Here is a 19256-nt window from a genome sequence, read left to right as displayed (position 1 = left end):
AGATGGGATTAGACAGATCCAAGTGCTTGTGATTTCTCTCCTCCTCTCCCTCCCTCTATGCCTCCCTCCCTCCCTCTCTCCCTCCCTCTCTCCCTCCATCCCTCCCTCCTACCATCTATCAATCCATCCCTTCACCCTCCTCTGTCTCTTTCTCTTTCATACACACACACACACACACACACACACACACACACACACACACACTCACCAGCTGACTGGCTCTGTCGATTGAAACTATGCCATCATGCAACTGAAGTGGGTAGCTAAATAGGTCCTAGGTAAATGGAGCATGTTAGCCCTGAGGATAGTCATCTCTGACTCATGCTCCTGGCATTGCAAACTATGAGGTAACTTTACTACAGGCAGAACACCAAAGGACCAATGGACATTGGAAATCAAAAAAGAATGAATAAAAGATACCAAACAAATCCTGCACTTTTTGTCCTTTTATGTTGAACAGAAAACACTGGGAAACTGATAACACAGTTCTTAATATTTAGAATGGTAGGCAATGGAAGACATTTAAATTAAACCTGATCCTTTCTGGGCCACTCTGTACAAAGTCCATTCCTCCATGCTTCAGAAGGCTTTAAATTTATCTCAAGGAAAGAACTTCCCAATTGGTCAGGGAAGAACATTTTCCAACCTAGTTTACTTTTAGCTGGAGAAGATTTAATAAGGGGCTGGAGAAGGTGGGTCAGAGGTTAAGAGCATTTGCTAATCTTACAAAGGCCCTGGGTTTGATTCCCAGTACCCACATGGCTCACAACCACCTGTATCTCTACTTCCAGTGGTTCTAACTCCCCCTCTGGCATCTGTGGGCACCTGCACACCTGTGGTGTACACACAGACAAGCAGGCACACAAATATACATAAAATAAGTTTAAAGTTTTAAGAATATTTAATAATGAGCATTCACTGCAGATTTGACTTTGTGCAATTCATCAATTCATTTAACGCTACATTTATTAGCAGAATCTTCTTCAACTATCACACACATGCATACACACACAGACACAGACACACATGCATGCACACGCACAGTTATAGCTATCTTGTTCTGTGTGCAGATGGCCCAACATCGTATCTGGGCTGCATACTTTATAAGGAAATGAGGTTTATTTGGGTTCCCAGTTCTGGAGGTCAAAAGCATGGTGTCCATGGGAGAGCCTCATGCACTTCCAGTGATGACAGAAAGCAGAAAGGCAAGAGGGTATATGTGGACGAACAACATGGGGGTCAGCCTTGCTTTGTAACAACAGTTAGCGTTAGCTAACCAGGTCTCCTGGACTCTATCCCCAGTGAGAATCAAATTTCAGCATGAGTTTGAGAGACAAAATAATCTTTTAGACTCCATCAATAGCTGTTAATTATTCATAGGTGTGTGTTTAAAAAATATGTATGAATGTATGTGTGTGTGTAAAACTGGGGATGCACATAATTTTTAACTTTCCTGTGTCATCTATCATGTTGGTAACTTCACATTATCTTGTTTATAGCCTATAAAACTGGAGGTTGATGAAGAGAAAAACCTGCTGGTCAAGTTTGACCCCTCCTACAGAAATGACCTGAACAACTGGGTGGCAGAGGAAATCCTGTCGGTTAAGTATGTGGAGCACCCTCAGGTGGACAGCTTGTGCTTGCGTGGAGAAGTGCATTACCCCAACCTCAGCTTCCAGATGATGGAGGTGGATTTTGGCTGCATCCTGAACGATACTGAGCTCATTCGCTATATCACTATCACTAACTGCAGCCCCTTGGTTGTGAAATTCCGCTGGTTCTTCCTTGTGGACGATAATGAAAATCAGATAAGGTACAAACCTCCAGGAAGCCCTCAGACCCACGTTGCTCTCAGTCTCTTTGCAACTTCCCTCAGAGTTAACTGTGTTCTTTGCACCAGCCTTTCATGAGTGAATTCAGTCTGATAGGCCACTGCTGACCGAATTAAGAGAATCTAAAGATGTGGTTCCACTCAAATTTCCAAACAGGAAAGCAAACACAGTTTTGAAAACCCTATCACCACCAAAGTTAAGAAAGAACATTTAAAAGTTTACTTTCTGTTGGAATCCAGTGGTTAGAGCACTAAAAGCCTGTCAGTAAAAATAAGTCGTTGCAGGGCTTTTAACTGATCACTTCATATGACAAGAACATGCCATGTGAGATCTAACCCTCTTCGCAAATGTCACAATGACAACAGGTGTGACATTCTATAGCAGACTTCCAGAACTTCACCATTTCTTACCTAACTAAAGTCCTCTGCCTGTTGGTACCATTCTCCTCTTCCCTAAACTCAGGAGAACCCGAACTGCACTCTTTGATTTATGAATCTGACTATTTTAGTTAAATCATAGGATGGCTATTATAAAAGGAACACTGACACCATTGATAAGATCTGGAGAGACTGGAACGCTGGACACTGTTACCAGGGAGGGAAGATGATGTCAAATCTGTGGGAAACAGTATAGAGGCTCCTGAAGGGAAGTTAAAAGTTGGTTCGAGGATGTTGCTGAGTGATAAGCATCATGTCCTCAAGTTTCATACATGTTGTCACACACTGTAGAATTTCCATCCATAAAAGCCGAAGGATATCCCTTTCTGTGGTGTGTAAATAATCCCTCCTATTTGCACATTTGGGCTGGCATTTGGGTTATTTGAAAGGCTTATCTTTGGGGAATAATGCTGCAAGGAACAGACCTCTTTGAGATCCCAGTTTCAGTCCTGTTGGATAAACACCCAAGAGTGAGATTGCAGGATCAGATGTGGTTTTATTTACTTATTTTTACCACTGGGGACAGAACTCAGAGTTCCATGTGTGCCAGACAAGTGCTGTAGCACAGAGATACTTCCCCGGGTCTGTTTTGCTTTGAGAAGTCTCTGTGCTCAGTTCCATGGCGACCGCTCCATCATGTGTGCTATTTCCTCACTGCACTAACGCTTCCCCTAACAGCTGTGAGGCGATTTCCCTCTGAGGCTGGGATGTGCACTTCTGTGATGACTGGTGATGCCGAAGGGTTTTGATGCAACTGTTCACAATGTGTACATTTTTTGAAAGATTCCTATTCGAATCCTTAACCCATTTAAAGTTTGGAGCTTTAGTTTGACTATCGAATTGTAGGAGTTGTTACTAGTTTTGGAAATGAGCCCCTCTTCTTAGTTGATTGGCTGGTGAGTTCTCACCCACTCCGCAGATGACCTTTTCACTCTCTTGATCTTTTCCTTTGCCTTTTGAGCTTGGTACAGCCCCACTTAATTTTGTTTTTGTTTCATTGGCTACGGAGTTTTCTGTCTATGTGTGTGCATGTTCATGTGTCTGCTGCTCCATGCGTGTGTGTGTGTGTGTGTGTGTGTGTGTGTGTGTGTGTGTGTGTGTGTGTGTGTGGTGTGTGGGTGTGTGTGGTATGTGGGTGTGTACAGGTATGCATGTGCATCTATGCACATATGTGCACATGCATGTGGAAGCCAGAGGACAACCTTGGATGTTGTTCCTCAGGCACCATCCACCATGGTTTTTTAAATTAATTTGTAATTTTTAAATTAGCTTATAATCTCAAAAAGTATTGGCAATGAAGTGGGGAAATATGTGATTCCATGACATCTTATATTCGAAAGATTTGGCTTCCAAGTGGCATTTGACGCATACTTCATTTGGTTGGTTCTTCCTCTTACTGCCCGCAGTCTCCCTGCCTTCCATTCTCACTGTACCTCTCCTTCCCTTTGCACTACTTACATTCCTGCCTCCCTCCCTTAAAGCCTCTCTATTTCATTCTCACTCATCCCGTTCTAGACTCTTGACTGCAGAGCCATCGCTCCTGCCCTATCAGTCATTTTAGTTTGTACTCCCCTAATGGATAAAAGTTTTGAAGGCCATTTCAAATACTTATTGGCCATTTGTATTTCTTCTGTTGAACACACTCTCTCAGATCACTGTCCTGTTTATTGCTTGGCTACTCTGTTTCTCTGGGGTCTACTTTTTTCAGTTCTTTTTATATTCTAGATACTAACCCTTGTCTGAGACATGGCTGGCATAGAGTGTCTCCAATTCTGTCTACTTAGTCTGTGATGGTTTGGTTGACTGTGGTCAGTCCCTTTGTCAATTCTTGGAGTGGTTCCTTGTGCTGTTAGGCCTCCATTCAGAAACGTGTTGCCTAGACCTGTGTCCTGCTGTGTTCTCCTGTGGTTACAGGGCTTCGGGTTTTAAATTAACATCTCTGGTCCAGCTTGATTCATTGTTTGTTCAGCATGAGAGCTATACTGCTAATTTCATTCTTCTGTGGGTATTGTATGCTAGAGTAGCAAGTACATGCTACACACCAAACTTTCTATATAGGCTCTGGTGACCAAACTCAGGTCTTAATGCTTGTATGGCAAACACTTTACTGACTGAGCTTTGTTCCCCTGCCCCTAGAGTTTTGGTTTTTCATTTTATTTACTTTAGGGTTGTGGTACATGCCATGGCATGCCATATGGAGGTCAGGGTACACTTATAGGAGTGGGGACTCTCCTATATGAGCGCCAGGATCAAACCCAGGTATCAGGGTTAGCGGCAGGTGTCTTTACCTGATGAGCCATCTCATTGGCCTCTAGAGTTTTCCCAATTAACATTCCAAACCCCAAAACATGGACTATACATTGAGTGTGTGTCCCACTTGAGCTCCATATTTCTTGAATATTTGGATGAGTTTCTGTTCTGGTCCATATGTGTTATATGTCTAGACATGCACAGAGTTGGAAAATAGTGAGTGATGGTGAAGACCTGATTTTCTTCTTATTCCGTGAGCAGGACTGATGGAGTAATGTATACCTCCTGCATGTTTTGACAGCTCGGTGTTCAGCTGTGGACTGTGCACAGCCACTTTAACTGAGGAGACCTCTTATTATCTCCTTAGTGGCTTGTCAGTGCTTCCAGTACATAATCCTCATCTTATATGTGACAATGGTCCTTTTCTTGCCTGTGCTCATTACCATAGTAACAAAAGCTTGCTCTGGATGTCTTCTGCAGACATCTAGCAATGACCCAGTGTCTCATTGAAGTTGGCAGCTAGTCCTGGGCCTGAGCCTTGGAGCCTGCTCATTAAATGCCATGGACTATTTGGGTTTGGAATACAATTCTGTAGATGAACATTTAAAATAATTATGGAAAAATCATCCAACCTGACCTAATACACTTTGAATACCAGATTTTGTGAAATTATTCTGATGTAACACAGCTAAATGAGCTTATTCCATCTGGGAGCAAGGGCATGCTTTATTTATTTTTTACTTTTTGAGAGACCATTTCCATAATTAAAATAATGATATTTTTAAAATGTACTTGACCAATGCTGAATATGATACATTTAATTTTTTACTGGTTCAAACATGTATTTAACCATTTTCTTTCTGTCTTCAGTATTTCCTATCTACTGATATTGAGTCTTTTCTTATAATTCATTTATTCATTCAATCAAAGAGTCATTTTTGGCAAGAGTTGATAAGTAACTCAGTTGTTATATCAATAACATGAGCATGGACAAGGCATGATCCTACCCAATGTGGAAACCATGGAAGACACACTGTAATGACAGGTCCTGAGGAAGGAGGGAACTATGCCCCGAGAAATCAAGTTCGCATGTCCCGGAGCAGAAGCTGGGGAGAATTTTGAGTCACAGGAACTGGGTATGGTTGTAAACTGGACTTGTAAGTCACAGAAACTTGTACCTTGAGCAGAACTCAAATGGCAGAGCCAGAGTTAGTCTAGCCCTAGCCTGGCTTAAGGTAAATTCATAGAACAGCATCATCACAGATGAGTTCTCTGTCCCTTCACTCTACTTGACATCACATGCTGACCTCATTTCATAGGTCAGCACTTTTCCCAGTCTCCAAATGGCTACCAGAATTCCAGATTCTGCATGCCCAGGGAAGATTCATTCTGATCAGACTAATTTAATCACATTTCCTGTTCCCTCCCCAAACCAAGAAGGTGATGTGTTTGTCGTTGTCGTGGCCACATACCTCACACCAAGGACTGCTAGCAGTGACTCGTGAACCACTGAGGTTGAGGAAGCTGAGAATAGGGTAGACCTCTAGACAAAAGTGGCCTAGGGGGAGAATGGGTTTGGGGATGGGGCAGAAAGTGGGGCTGCAACAGGGAGAGGGCTTGGCTTTCCTTAGGTAAGAAGAAACCATGGAGGATGCACCTACAGAGGAGTACTGGCTGCTGTGTGTAGCAGCCCAGCGTGCCACACGGAATGTAAACATTTGTTGGCCGTTCGTTTCTTGACTTGAAGATTCCATATTTCCCTGCAGTTCCTCCTAACCCTCCCCCTTCTTTCGCAGCTCTGCCAGTAACCACTGCACTAGAGCAGGGTCCCCTCTCTCAGTGACCGACCCCCTGCAGCTTCAGGTCCCTCTGTTGCTGACTCTGTCTCCTCTACCACAGTTCTAAGTTCAGTGCGCTCTTGATGGCTTCTCTTGGCCATGTCCCAAGTGGTTCATGTCCAACACGCTGCACAGTAATTCTTGTCTGCCTTCACCCCGCCCCTCCCTTCTTCCTTCCCCACCCTCCCTCTTATTCAGGGCTCCTGTCCCAGCGAGTGGCATCACTACTTCCCCAGAAGGACCAGAATTCTTCCTCATCCAAACCCCACCCACTACATCAAACCCACTCCCTTATAAAACCCACTGCTCTAACTCTATTCTAGTCACCGTCACCTGTGACATGGGCAATTGTGACAGCCCCTCTGTTTCCACACAAACACCACAGTCTCATTTCTATTCAGGGTCCTGGTGGTGAGAATATGTCCCCCATGGCTTAAGTCTGTAATGATTCAAGTCACTTGTGCTCTTCAGAATCAAGTACAAGATACTTGGGATGATACTCAGTGAGCCTTAGCTTGAGCTAATCCCTGGGTTCCTCCTACTTTGTTTTCCTCCCTATATATACCATAGTGACATCTTCTGTTTATGTAATTACCAACTTCTGACCCATCCACCTCCTGTCCAGCCACCCCCTCTCTGCTGAAAGCTCTACCCCACTTGCCCTAGTTTCCTCCGAGTCAATCCTCAAGACTGAGCTTCCATGTTTTTCCTCAGTAGAGCCTCCTCTGAGACTCCTGCCCAGGTCAGAGTTCATGCTGTGAGCATTGGTACCTCCACCTTCTGGTGTACATCACACCTGTACTGAAAGCTCACCATCTATCCTCCCAGTGGGCCTTACTCCCCAGGAAGCTGGCAAGTACACACCCCCTGCCATCTCTAGAGCCCCAAAGCCTGGCTCTCCCCTTAGCTAATCAACAGCCCCCACCGGCTTACTGCAGAGAGAGTAAGGTAGTTTTTCAAAACTTGTTTAAGGATCTTTTCTGTCAGCTTTCTGGCACCTGACAAATAGAGAAGCTCAAGGCATAAATGTCACATATAACAGAACCAAAAATGCCACCTGCCCTCCTGAAAGTCTCTGTGCAAACCATCAGGAAAAAAAGAAAAAACCCACTGGCTAAAGGTCACTTTATCAGACATATCAGCACTAACCTTTCCTTTCCAATTAAAATTCTTCAGAGTTCTGTGGCTAGTGAGAGGAATGAAGGCATGAGTGTGGGTCTCTTTTTCTTGTATAGACATGTATGAAGATGCCTAGACACCTGCATGGTGTGTATTGTGTGTGTGTGTGTGAGAGAGAGAGAGAGAGAGAGAGAGAGAGAGAGAGAGAGAGAGAGAGAGGGAGGGAGAGGGAGGGAGAGAGAGAGAGAGGGAGAGAGAGAGTTTGTAGGCAATTCTTACTCAGTTAAAGCATATCTGAGCCGGGCATTGGTGGCATACGCCTTTAATCCCAACACTCAGGAGGCAGAGGCAGGCAGATCTCTGTGAGTTCGAGGTCAGCCTAGTCTACAGAGTGAGTTCCAGGACAGCTTCCAAAGCAATACAGAGAAACCCTGTCTGGAAAAACAAAAAATAAAAAACCTCATCTGTTGTTTGGGAATACATTTCCATCTAAGTTAGCGTTCATGTCACAAATAAAAACAAACAAAAAAATGGGTCTGGAGTGAGAGTCCAGTGGGTAAAAGCACTTGCCAAGCAAGCCCAGTGATCAGAGCCAGGAGACAACCAAGTCCTGAAAGTTAGCCTCTGACCTCTTGTGTGCATATACCATTATCATCATCATCCTTGAGATTCTTCTAAAATAAATGAATAAGCTAAATGAACAAGTATGCTAAATGAATAGTCAGGATCAGGAAATACCAGTCACTGCCTTAGCCACATGCTGATCCACATGGACCAGGGCCCATGACAGTATCCTAGATTGGATGTGAAGAATGACAGTCTGTCGCATGTGTACACGTAACTAGGATATTGACAAGGGCCTGGAGCCTGCTGCCATCACTGTCACTGTAGGGAGGAGTCTTCCATTGGGTGTGTCTCTTCAGCCTCTCTGAACAACTTGACAAGAACAAGATGCTTCAAGAGACGTATAAGAAAGGATCAAGGAAATGCCTGTCCTTGAATTGTCCTTCACTTTTAAGAGACCAGTTGCAGATGCCAGAGAGTCGTAACGTGAAGTACAACACTACCCGATCTCACAGCCACACAGCTGAGCCACCACTAAATCTCAGAGCATGGGCCTGAGTAGTCTCCACAGACCACTTGGGCTTTTCATTTCCAAATTAGATTACAAATAAATCAAATATGAGAGCCTAAGGGAACCAAGCGCTGTGGCAACAGAACACATTGTTTCACACTGAGTTGTCAGGAGTGGGCACCAGTCATTCAGGGTTATCGGGGGAGGAGGTGGAAGGCCTGCAGTGAGGGAGAGGAAGTCTGATTCTCTGGATGTTTCCTTCTGTCCTCATCTTCCTTCTACCTCTTTTGCTTGAAAAATAGAACTTTTCCAAGATGTACTGAATTCATGGTATTTGGGGTCCAGAACTATAGAACCAGGCAAAGCCAACTGGAGTCCAAGCTCTTTCCTTCTAACCCACATAATCCTGTGTCCTGAATTCTTAGCCTGTATAATGGGGGTAATTTCGAATCTTAATGGAGGTTTCATGGCTAAAGCTAATATTTTCCATAAAACATACATGTCCTCCACTTGGGGGGAGGGCCTGGGCCCTCCCCGGAACGAAGTGACAGACTCTAGAGACTCCCCCATGGAGGGTCTTACCCTTCCTGGGGAATGGAGTGGAGATGTGGGGGGCTAGGGGAGCTGATGGGGAGGAGTGGGTGTGGAGGGGAGAGAGAGGGATCTGGGATTGACATGGGAAGCAAGCTTGTTTCTAATTTAAATATATAATGAAAAAGTGTCAAAAAATACATGTCCTCAAGACATACTGAGTTCTCCCACCTTAGTGACTGTTTTAAGTCTCGTTGAGGGCTCCCGTCCACTCTTCTATAACCCTGTCACAAGTGCAGCCTCCCCCACAGAACCCTAAAGTACTAGATAGAGGCAAAGACTCCTCAGACACCAAGACAATAGACCCAGAAACTGGTATCTCTTGGGAAAGTATAGAGAATCCTCTTCTACCAGGCTGTGTTCATCAAGGTTTATTAATTCTCTCCTGGCTGTGATGAATGCTTGGCAACAGCAGTGTGAAGAAGAAGGGTTGGTTTTGACTCACAGTTTGAGGCGACGGGCCCATCATGACAAGGCCTACGAAGCTGCCCGTCATGTTGCGTGTTCAGTCAAGAATCAGAGAGATGAACCTGGCCCCAAGTGTGCCTTTTCATTTCCCCTTTTTAGTCTGTCTGGAACTCTAGTCCATAGGACTCTTGCACCACATGGTAGGTTTTCCCTCCTCAGTTAAGGTCATCCTCTGGAACTTTCCTTACAAGCATACTCAGAGATGTGTGTCCTAGATCATCCTAAAGCCAGTGAAGTTGACAATGAAGATTAACCACCACCACAAGATTAAACATCACCCCCTTCTCAAAATGACCCCCAAGTGCATTATTTTAAATCATAACGTCCCATCCCTGGAGACCAAAGTCTCTTAGTCATCTCATAAGGCAAAGTACATGTTGTCAACCTCTAAAACTGTTTAACACTCCCAACACTGTTCTAAAGTTCAAAGTCCAAAATCTCTTCTAAGAGGCAGGACAAAACTTTGTCAGCCCATTCTATAAAATTTAACAATAGATTACATGTGTCCAATATCCAATAGCATTTAGTAAACATCCCCAGTCACAATGGGGAAAATGGGAAGATACCAAGGAGAGATTGGCCCAAAATAAGACTTAAACACAGTAAAGCAAATGGCAAACCCTACAGCTCCAGGTCTAACATCTGGGGCTTACGGTGACATCATCTGAGCTCCAGTGGGCTTTGGCAGTTCCTGTAGTTCTGCTGACTACATTGTATATAGACTTTTTCTTGGGCCAGTTCTACTCCATGTCTTGGGTTTCCTTGGCAGATACCCCATAGTGCTGCCTTCTCTACCATCCTGGGGTCTACACTGAAACTTGGCCTTCACTTTAACAGCTTCAAATATGGCCCCTTGGGGCCTCCTCTCAGAGAATCCAACTATGTCACACTCTTCTTAGCCTCAGTTGGATTTTTTAAGGGGGAGGACATTGTTTCAAGACCCTGTAACCCTGTAACTCCTGGATTTTGCACACCTAAAAGATCAGCACAAGAAGTTGAAGCTACCAAGTGCTACTGCAAGCTTGAGATACCACCTGGCCTCCTACCACATCTATAGTAGCTCGGTACAACTTGGTAACTGAAATTGGGAACTCCTCCTGTGTGGTTTTAGAGTAGGGAACCCCTTTCAACAGCATTCACAGTTCAGTCACTCTCATTAAGATGAATTTGTGTTTCCACAAGTTGGAGCTTTCAGTGGGTGGGAATCTTGCTCTCATGGGGCACCTTTCTTATTCTCTAGTGCAGAGTGCAAGGATTTTAATGGCATTTTCAAAACTAACAAAGGCTTCCACAACACCCATAGTGCCTGCAACTTTAAACTTCCTCATGCTCCGTTCCTCATCAAATAGTACATTTTTTATCTATTTGCTCTCTATCACTGTTGATCTAAGATTGATGAGAAGTAGCAGTGTCACAGCCTGAATGCTATGGAGTGCTGAAATTTTCTTTACCAAACAACTTACTCTAGTTTTTTTTTAATTCAGCTTCACTCACATTTTAATGACATAGGCAAAATATAGCCAGATTCCTTGCCAGAATATAGTGAATGCCTTACAATCCAGTTGACAATAGAAACCTCAGTCTTTACATTCTCATCTTCTAACTTCCAACCAGGATCACTCATTACACCATGCTTATAGCATTCCAGGAATCCTCTATCTACAGTGCCAAATGTATCCACATTCTCCCACAAACTAGTTCCAAAGCCCTATAACTCACATGGCCAGATTTATCTCATCAACAACCTTACTCCTGGTACCACTTTCTATCCTAATTACTTTTCTTGTTGCTGTTACATAATACCTCACAAAAGCAACTTGGCTGTGGAAGAGTTCATTTTACCTCACAGTTTTTGAGGATACAGTCAGTTCATCAAGGCAGAGAAGTATAGCAAGCAGAAACCCAAGGCAATGAGTCACATTGCATCTAAAATCAGAGAGCAGTAAAAGATAAATGCTGGTTTTAAGCTCACATTATCCTTTTTTACCTTCTAAAAATTTACAGTTGTTTAGTGTGTGTGCGTGTGTGTGTGCGTGTGTACGTGTGTGTGTGTGTGTGTGTGTGTGTGTGTGTGTGTGTGTGTGTGTGAAAATCAGAGGACAACTTGCAGGAGGCAGTTCTCTCCTTCTACCATGTGGGTTCTGGAAGTGAGACTCAAGCTATCAGGCTGGCAGGCAAACACTTTCATCTGCTGAGCCATCTTGCTGTCCTCCCTTTTCCCTGCTTATTCAGGCCTTTTTATTCAGATAGTGACACTCACAATCTGCGAAAGAGAAACACTTTCCCTGGCACGTTTGGAAGTGTGTCTCCTAGGTGATTCTAAAAATCAAGGAAGATTAACCATCACACCAGGCCTTAGTCAAAAGCATAGGTATGGCATAGCCGGTATGTGGCTTCTTTGACCTCCCCAACATGCTTCTGTGTAGCTAAATGAGCTATGTAGCTGCATGATTAGAAGCAGTCCCTTGTTCTGTACAAGGGCCTAATTATAGCTTTACTGAATCCCTCAGGGTTAATGCCTAGGCTTCAGCTGCCCCCAAAGCAATCCAATGTGTTAGTTAAGAACCAACTCTGATTCAGACTTGTACTTGGCCCCTGCATGAATGTGATGTTTCGTTTGGGGTGCAGTGGTGAGCTGCTAAGCACTGAACCCCAGCCCCATGCATGGTAAAGGCATGCTGAACCACTGAGCTATACCTGCAGCCCTCTTTGGCCATATGACCTTAGGCAGTGGCTAATCTTCAGTAAGTCTCAGATTTTATGAGTGAAATGAGAATAATAAAGGTTCCATCCAGGGACTGGAAGAGAACTGAGTCTGTAGGTGCCCAGAGTACTTCCCCGATCATGCACATTCAGCAAAAGCCAGCCATTAGCAGCCATGTCTTTATAGAAGACCAGAAGGGCACCTTTGTCATGTTGATACCAAGCCATATTTGAGAAGTGGTACCCAGAGGCAGCTTTGAGATGTTTCCACTGAAATCAATCTGAAGCCATTCTGAAACACAAAGAGGCCCCATAGGTTTGGAGAGCTGCAGGGACCTCTTGCTGACTTAAACTTCTGTCCCTTCCATTAATATCCCTCTTTCCCCTACCTGTGTGGTGCTTCTCAGAAACCTTTAAGCTTCTGCAAGCATGGCTACTCTTTTTTACCTTCCAGAGGATAGTTTGGATTGGACACAATAGTAAACAGCCAGCCCCAGGGCTCCAGGACAGTAGCTCTGAGAAGGGATGAATGGTCCCAAAGGGGAAACAGAATACAGACCAGTCTGTCTTGGGCAACATTTAAGGCTGGTATTTATGCCCCTCCAGCCCCTTCTCCTGGCTGATTCTTTGCTGGCTTGTTTCTAACGCAGGATGATAGATTTTGAAATCCAAAGATGAGTCCAACGGGAATGAGGGCTACAGTCTCCTCCTAATAGATTCTTCTCCTATTGCTGCCTTGGCAAATTGCAAACTGGGTGGATATGGAAGGATAAGGCACCTGACCAGGGAAGGGGAGGCTGGACGCCAGGCAGAAGAGAACAAAGATGTCCCCATAATGCCTGACAGGACCCCTTGTGTTTCCCTTGCTGACCCTATGCCACATGGATGCCTAGTTCTGAAATTAGATGCCAACTACTCGGAAGGGCGCTCTAGCGGCAAGACCACTTCCCCAGTGTACTGGAGATACGACAAGTCAGAGTCCCCTTCTGACAATGGGAAAGCAAGTTGCTGTGAGATACCACCACCCCCCAGCATGGCTCTGTCACCATGGGGCCCTGGGAACTGCTAAGGCACCATCATATTTTCTGGTTCTGCAGTTTTGATCTTCCCTATGAAATACCGCATACCTGCTTTTGAGGTTCATAGGACAAGACCACCAATTCAGTGGGAATGAACTCAAATCTCTATTATGAGGAAAAGCTTTTTAACAGCTTTCCAAAACACAGGGAAAATGTCTTAAGTCAGAAATATTTCCTGTAGACAGCTGCATGAAGTCAGCCCCTCAATATGGTGATATTAGGATCAGTGAGAGGAGAGTTCCGGAAGGTTTCTGACCAGAAGCAATAAATAGAACCGAGTACTTTTCATATCCTGGGCAACATGTGCAACCTGTCATCCACCAACCCTGGAAAGTCAGAATGAATGTCACCCCCTCCCCAACATGGAGGCCACCATGATAGACACAAAACTGACCAGGAAGCCCTGGCCTTAAACGTTGTCTCCTACTGACACATCAGAGTCCCTGTATAATTAATTGCAGTGTGCCCACTCTTGGGTTAAATGGGGCTTCGGTGGAGACTCTGCCCAGGCATTGTACCAAATGCTGTGGTAATACAAAAATAGAGTCCTCCTGGTCTATGCAGAGACAAGCATGGAAGCTGTGCATGGGACCCAACACACACACACACACACACACACACACACACCTGTTAAAGTTGATATGATAGAACCCCCTCTTCCCATCAGGCTTGTTTACATGAAGCTTATTTAGGAAGTATTATTGCTATGGTTTTCAAACAATAAAACCCAAATAGCACAGACAAATCACCAACATAAGAACATTGGGATGAGATGGGAGGGGGTTAGGAGGGAGGTGAAATGCAGGGAGAGGAGGGGAAGGAGGGGGCAGGGAGGAGAGAAAGATTAGGTAGGAAAGCCGTCTTTGCCTGTATAGATAGGAATAATAAGAACCCACAGCTACAGTTTGTTTCATAGTCTGAAATCACTTTGCTCTCCACTGTACGTTGTAAATCTCACTCAATGGAGAAACCCTGTGAGGATTCTCAGAGTCTCTGAGAGCTGGGGGGTGGGGGGTGGAGGGGATGGGTCAGTGTTTGGTCTTTGGCTCCAGATAGAAGACATGATGCCTACTGCACTGGAGTCGTGGGTGGGGCTCTGTACATTTAGTGTTGACATCATACCCCACAACTGGCCACTGTCCTGGTTCAGACAAGATCCAAGGATTTGCCTGGCTGACTGCAGACAAAAGTCCCTAGGAACTCTGGGTGACCCAGGACATGGGAATAAGAAACTAGGAGAGGGCCTTTTTCTGTTTCTGTATTACTAATACAGAATGTTGAGGGGGGGTGCTTTTCATAGACTCTTAAAAATAAGCCCATCCCATAATAGCAACTCAGAAATGCCGATGCTTGAGGTGGTGATAGTTGTCTTAGCATTTCTCCAGTTCCTTTTTGCACATTCTGACCCTGCTTGCCATCAAAGGCTCTGAAAGAGTATGTGTGTGTGTGAAACACACCCTGGGTGCTGAAGAATAGAGGAAGCCTGCGCCCATCCTCTGCTCCCCTAGCCTTGGAGAGCAAGGGCCCCACTCCCCACTCCAGCTGACCATTGCTTCTGGCACTGCACGTGGGTAACCTGTGCCCACTAACCAGACAGCCATATAGACCCCCACTTTTAGGAATTTTGAGTTAAATTTGTAAACACTGCATGAGGAAAAAAATGTTGGTCTCTTTAAAAATCAGTTGGCTCAAGCAGAAAGTCAAAAGCAAGAACAAGCAAATCAGAATATCCCCTGAGTTCACTTCCAGGGCAGCAAGGAGGACAAATAAGCATGTAAGACCTTAAAGCTGGGCTCCATTTTCAGGGTTCTAGACCACCCAAGATCTTGGCAACTTAAGAAAATGCTCTGGAGCCAGCCGGGGGTATTGTAGAGGAGTGGATGGGATGTCCGGAGAGCTAAGTGCGTAGGAAAGGACACGGCCAATTTGGTGCCTGGAGTTCTGGCTGAAGGAAAGACGTAGGTGAAAATGCCAGTGAGCGGATGGCGGCTGTCCAGGAAGAGTGACGGAGAGGAAGGTCTGTGCCTGGGGGAGATGGTGAGAGAGCATCACAATGACACTGCTCCTCCCCGTGCAAAGGGAATCGCTGTAGAAAACAGAGGCTCGGCTCCTTCGATGGAGGCATGGTGACTGCACTGATAACAGAATCATTGCCCAAGGTGTGGTGTGTGTGTGTGTGTGTGTGATTAAATTTTAAGCCAGACCTGTAGATCTGTACCATACAACTTAGCTCCTTGTGCCTGGGTCTTCGTTTAAGAACTTCTGAAAGAAACAGGAAATGGCAGCAGTAAGGACAAAAGTCTGAACCCTGCCTGTCCCCTAAGGGCATGAAAGAAGCTTGGTGCCCTGTGGCCACCCTCCCTCCATCTTGGTCCCTTTTCAGTCTGCAGAGGGGGATCGAGGAGAATGGGGAAAGTGCACATGCTTGCCCTAACATTCTGTGAGTCTCCACGGAGGACCAAGACTAGAATGTCTATTTAAAGGAGGAAACTTAGAGGACTCAGCCTCAGAGGCTGAGGAAGAGACTCAGCAAGAGAACCAGAAGAAAGCAGCCACAGAAACAAAGAAGGGACAGAAGACAAACAGGGGAGCACTTCCATTTCCAGTGATATGTTGGACCAAAACAGCAAATTTTTTAGTTGTTGTTTTGCTTTGTTTTAAGGTGTGTATGAGCTGACAAGATTTCTCACAGAAAAGCTTCCTAGGAACTTGAGTGTTTGCATTAACATCTCCATCATTGCCATAGTGAGATTCCACAGACGGGACCTCAACAGCAGGACTCTGTTCTCTCGCAGTTTTAGAGGCAGGAGCTGGAGATGAAGGTGTGGCTGAGGCTGATTCCTTCTGAGGACCATGAGGGAGTGGTCTGCTTCCTGCCTCCCTTGGCTTGCAGACTCCCAGCTTCCCAGTGTCTTCACCACACCTTCCCTCTGCAGGCAGCAAAGTGATTTTCCCTTCCCTGGAAATGTTGAAGCCATGTTGGGATTAAGGCCTACCCAATGGCTTCCTTTTGACTTAGTTACCTGTAATAAGATGCTGCCTCTAAATACTGTTATTTTCTGAGTGTCCATGAATTAGGAGTTTAATATAAGAGTTTCAAGAAGACCCATCTGACCTTTGACAGTATTTGCTTTAAGAGCATTAAGCAAAGGAGGAAACAAATGGAAAATAAGACTTCTGTAGCAACAGAAGTCCATCATCAAGAAAATGAACGATGTTTAGCTAGAAAGTTCTGTGAGGCAAATTGGGGAGGAGCTGTGACCCAGGCTGGAAAGTTTGATCTAGTTTCCAAATGTCACAAGCCATGGGAGGGTCTGAATTAAGAGAGCAGTGTGAACTGCCATAAACTAGTCAGCAGATGGGAGCTTTGCCAACAGAACTGCCCTGGGCATTTCCAGCAACCCTCAGCAAAGAGCAGTCCTAAAAAGAAATAGGACTTTTAAATGAAATTTTATTCATAAAATTAATAAAATGGCATATCAGGGCCAGAAAGATGGCTCAGAAGGTAAAGGCACTGGCCGCCAAGTGTAACAACCCAAGTTCAATCCCGGGAACCCACAAGGTAGAAGGAGAGAATCAACCTCTACACTCACATGCCATGGCTGGTGGGTGAGCACAGATAGACAGACAGACAGACAGACAGACAGACAGACAGACACACACACACACACACACACGATTTAAATGTTTTTTAAAAGTCACTATGACACAGATGAGTATGAGACACACACTTTTTCATTAACTCCAAAGACTCAATTTAGCGAAGGTGTCTCTTTTGCCAAAATGGTCTGAACCCACAATGCAATTTCAGTCAGAATACTGACAGGTTGATCCTAAAATTTACATGAAATTGCTAAAGTTTGAAATTAGCCAGGCCCCTTCAGATGTGAAAATATAGTAGCAATAGGTCTCTTTTGTGGAGAGGGACAAACAGAATAAAGGTGCAGAATAGAGAGCCCAGAAACAGAACGGTAACTTTATAAAAACATGGCAAAGATGAAATTGTTGAACCAAGAATAGCGGGGTGCTATTCAGTAAGTGTCTTTGGAATGATCTGTTATCCACAAATGAAAAACCCAAACTGTATTCCTAAAGTCAACAAAACAATTTCATAGGGACTAAAAATTTAAATGTGAAGATCAAAATAGTTTTAAATTTGAAGAGTGTGTAAGATGAAAAGGTAAGAAATAGGATGGTGATCTCTAAATAATGGAGAATTTCTCAAGATATAAAACCACAATGAAGCTATTTACAAACTTGGCAATGGCCTTGAGAGCTTTTATTTATGAAAGAGACACAGGAGGAGTGCAAAGGCAGGCTACAAGCTGAGGGAAGGTTTTGGCATGCGTATTCTTCAACTGGTTAGTATACATGATAAAGAATAGCTTCCAAGGAAAAGACACAATTGGATTTAGAAAGGAGAGGGCATGGTTGGCAGTAAGTCCACAGAAGCTAGAATATTAGAAGCCAACAAAGAATGGAAAGGTGTTCTGCCTCATTAGTGATCTTGACTTCTGGAAACCGAAGCAATGTGAAGATGCTCTTACTTACCCGCCACACTGGATAAACTAAGACAGGCCCTGACCGCATGCTGCTGGGAGATGGAGGGCGGCAGCTGAGACATGGCTGGAGGAAGGTTAAGTTGGTGAGTTTCAGCTGATGCAGTCACAATGCCAAGCGACTGGTCAAGCTGATGGGAGCTTCCCTAAGGCCCTGCACGGCCCCCGGTTTCCTCCAGCTTGCTTGTCGGAATGACCCTACTTCTGGCCTGCCACACCCTCACACTGGGTTCCATTCAGGACCCTTCCCCCTCTCCACACACACCAGCTTCGCTTTGATCCCCAATTTGTGTATTGGGGGTAGGGTATGTATACACGTTTGTGTGGGTGTGCACATGCCTGTGTTCATGAATATGTGTATGTACATATGGGTCTAAGTTCAGTGTCAGACGTTGTCCTCATTCACTCTCCAACTAATTTTTTGAGGCAGGGTCTCTCACCGAGCCTGCCCCTTCAGCGAGGCTGGCTAGCCAGTAGTGTCGGGGATCTTCCCTCCTTACAGACTTGTGCCAGCACACCTGGCCTTTTGCATAGGTGCTGGGCATCTGAGCTCATGTCTTCATGCTTGCAAGGCAAGAGCTTTACCACCTGAACATTTCTCTAGCCTCTAGCCTCTCATTAGCTCCTGCCTTTCCCTCCCAGAGTATGGGAAATATGCAGAATGTTTTCTAATATCCAGAAAACAGCATCTGCCGCTTTGCAGAACCAGCCTTCCCATCTGTTCCTCTCTCTGAATAATTTCCTCTGGCTCCCCACAGCCTCACACTCCCTGTCCTTTGCTCTCAGCATGATGGCGCCGTGTCTTAGACCTTCTCTGGTTCCTCCTCGGTTAGTCACTGGTTCTGTCACAGGTGATAGAAGAAAATGGAATAAATGTCTGTGGTATCAACTCCCCAACCCAATCGGAGGTGCTTTGAGTCATGTCACTGAAACCACCTCTCTGCAAGGTCAGTGATAACAGTATTTGCCAGGTATAGCATGTGTGTGTGTGTGTGTGTGTGTGTGTGTGTGTGTCTACCAACCTCCCCCCAAGACAGTTCCCCACTCTTTTCTTATCGTGAAATCACATCCTGTATGCAAATGCTATATGCCGTATCACCCCTATTACAAATATGCAGTGATTAGTAAATGAGGTCCACTGAGAAAGAAAACAGTAGGTCAGTCCCTCTTAGGTGTCCTCAGAGTCCTCTGGGAAGTTCCTATAACTTATAACCTGTAGCTGTAGCTCCTATAACTATGGCCCATCTATCAAGAATGCCCTCTCCTGCTGTGAGGGATCTAACCAGAGGGCCACATTAGCCTCAG

General features: G+C 44.9%; 1 protein-coding gene across 5 annotated transcripts in view; it reads left to right on the top strand.

Annotated features, from left to right (window-relative positions):
* The window catches only part of Hydin (HYDIN axonemal central pair apparatus protein), a 352162-nt gene that overhangs the window by 194317 nt on the left and 138589 nt on the right, over positions 1-19256 (top strand). For all 5 annotated transcript variants that reach the window (XM_040736928.1, XM_040736948.1, XM_040736939.1 and 2 more), the window contains exon 24: positions 1500-1813. In XM_040736928.1, the coding sequence (XP_040592862.1) occupies positions 1500-1813 (314 nt within the window). The remainder of the gene's footprint in view (positions 1-1499; positions 1814-19256) is intronic.

The sequence above is a fragment of the Mesocricetus auratus genome, unplaced genomic scaffold, assembly GCF_017639785.1.
Source record: "Mesocricetus auratus isolate SY011 unplaced genomic scaffold, BCM_Maur_2.0 Super-Scaffold_6723, whole genome shotgun sequence".
Lineage (NCBI taxonomy): Eukaryota > Metazoa > Chordata > Mammalia > Rodentia > Cricetidae > Mesocricetus > Mesocricetus auratus.
Note: the sequence above shows the minus strand (reverse complement) of the source record. Positions and strands in the feature narration are given on the sequence as shown.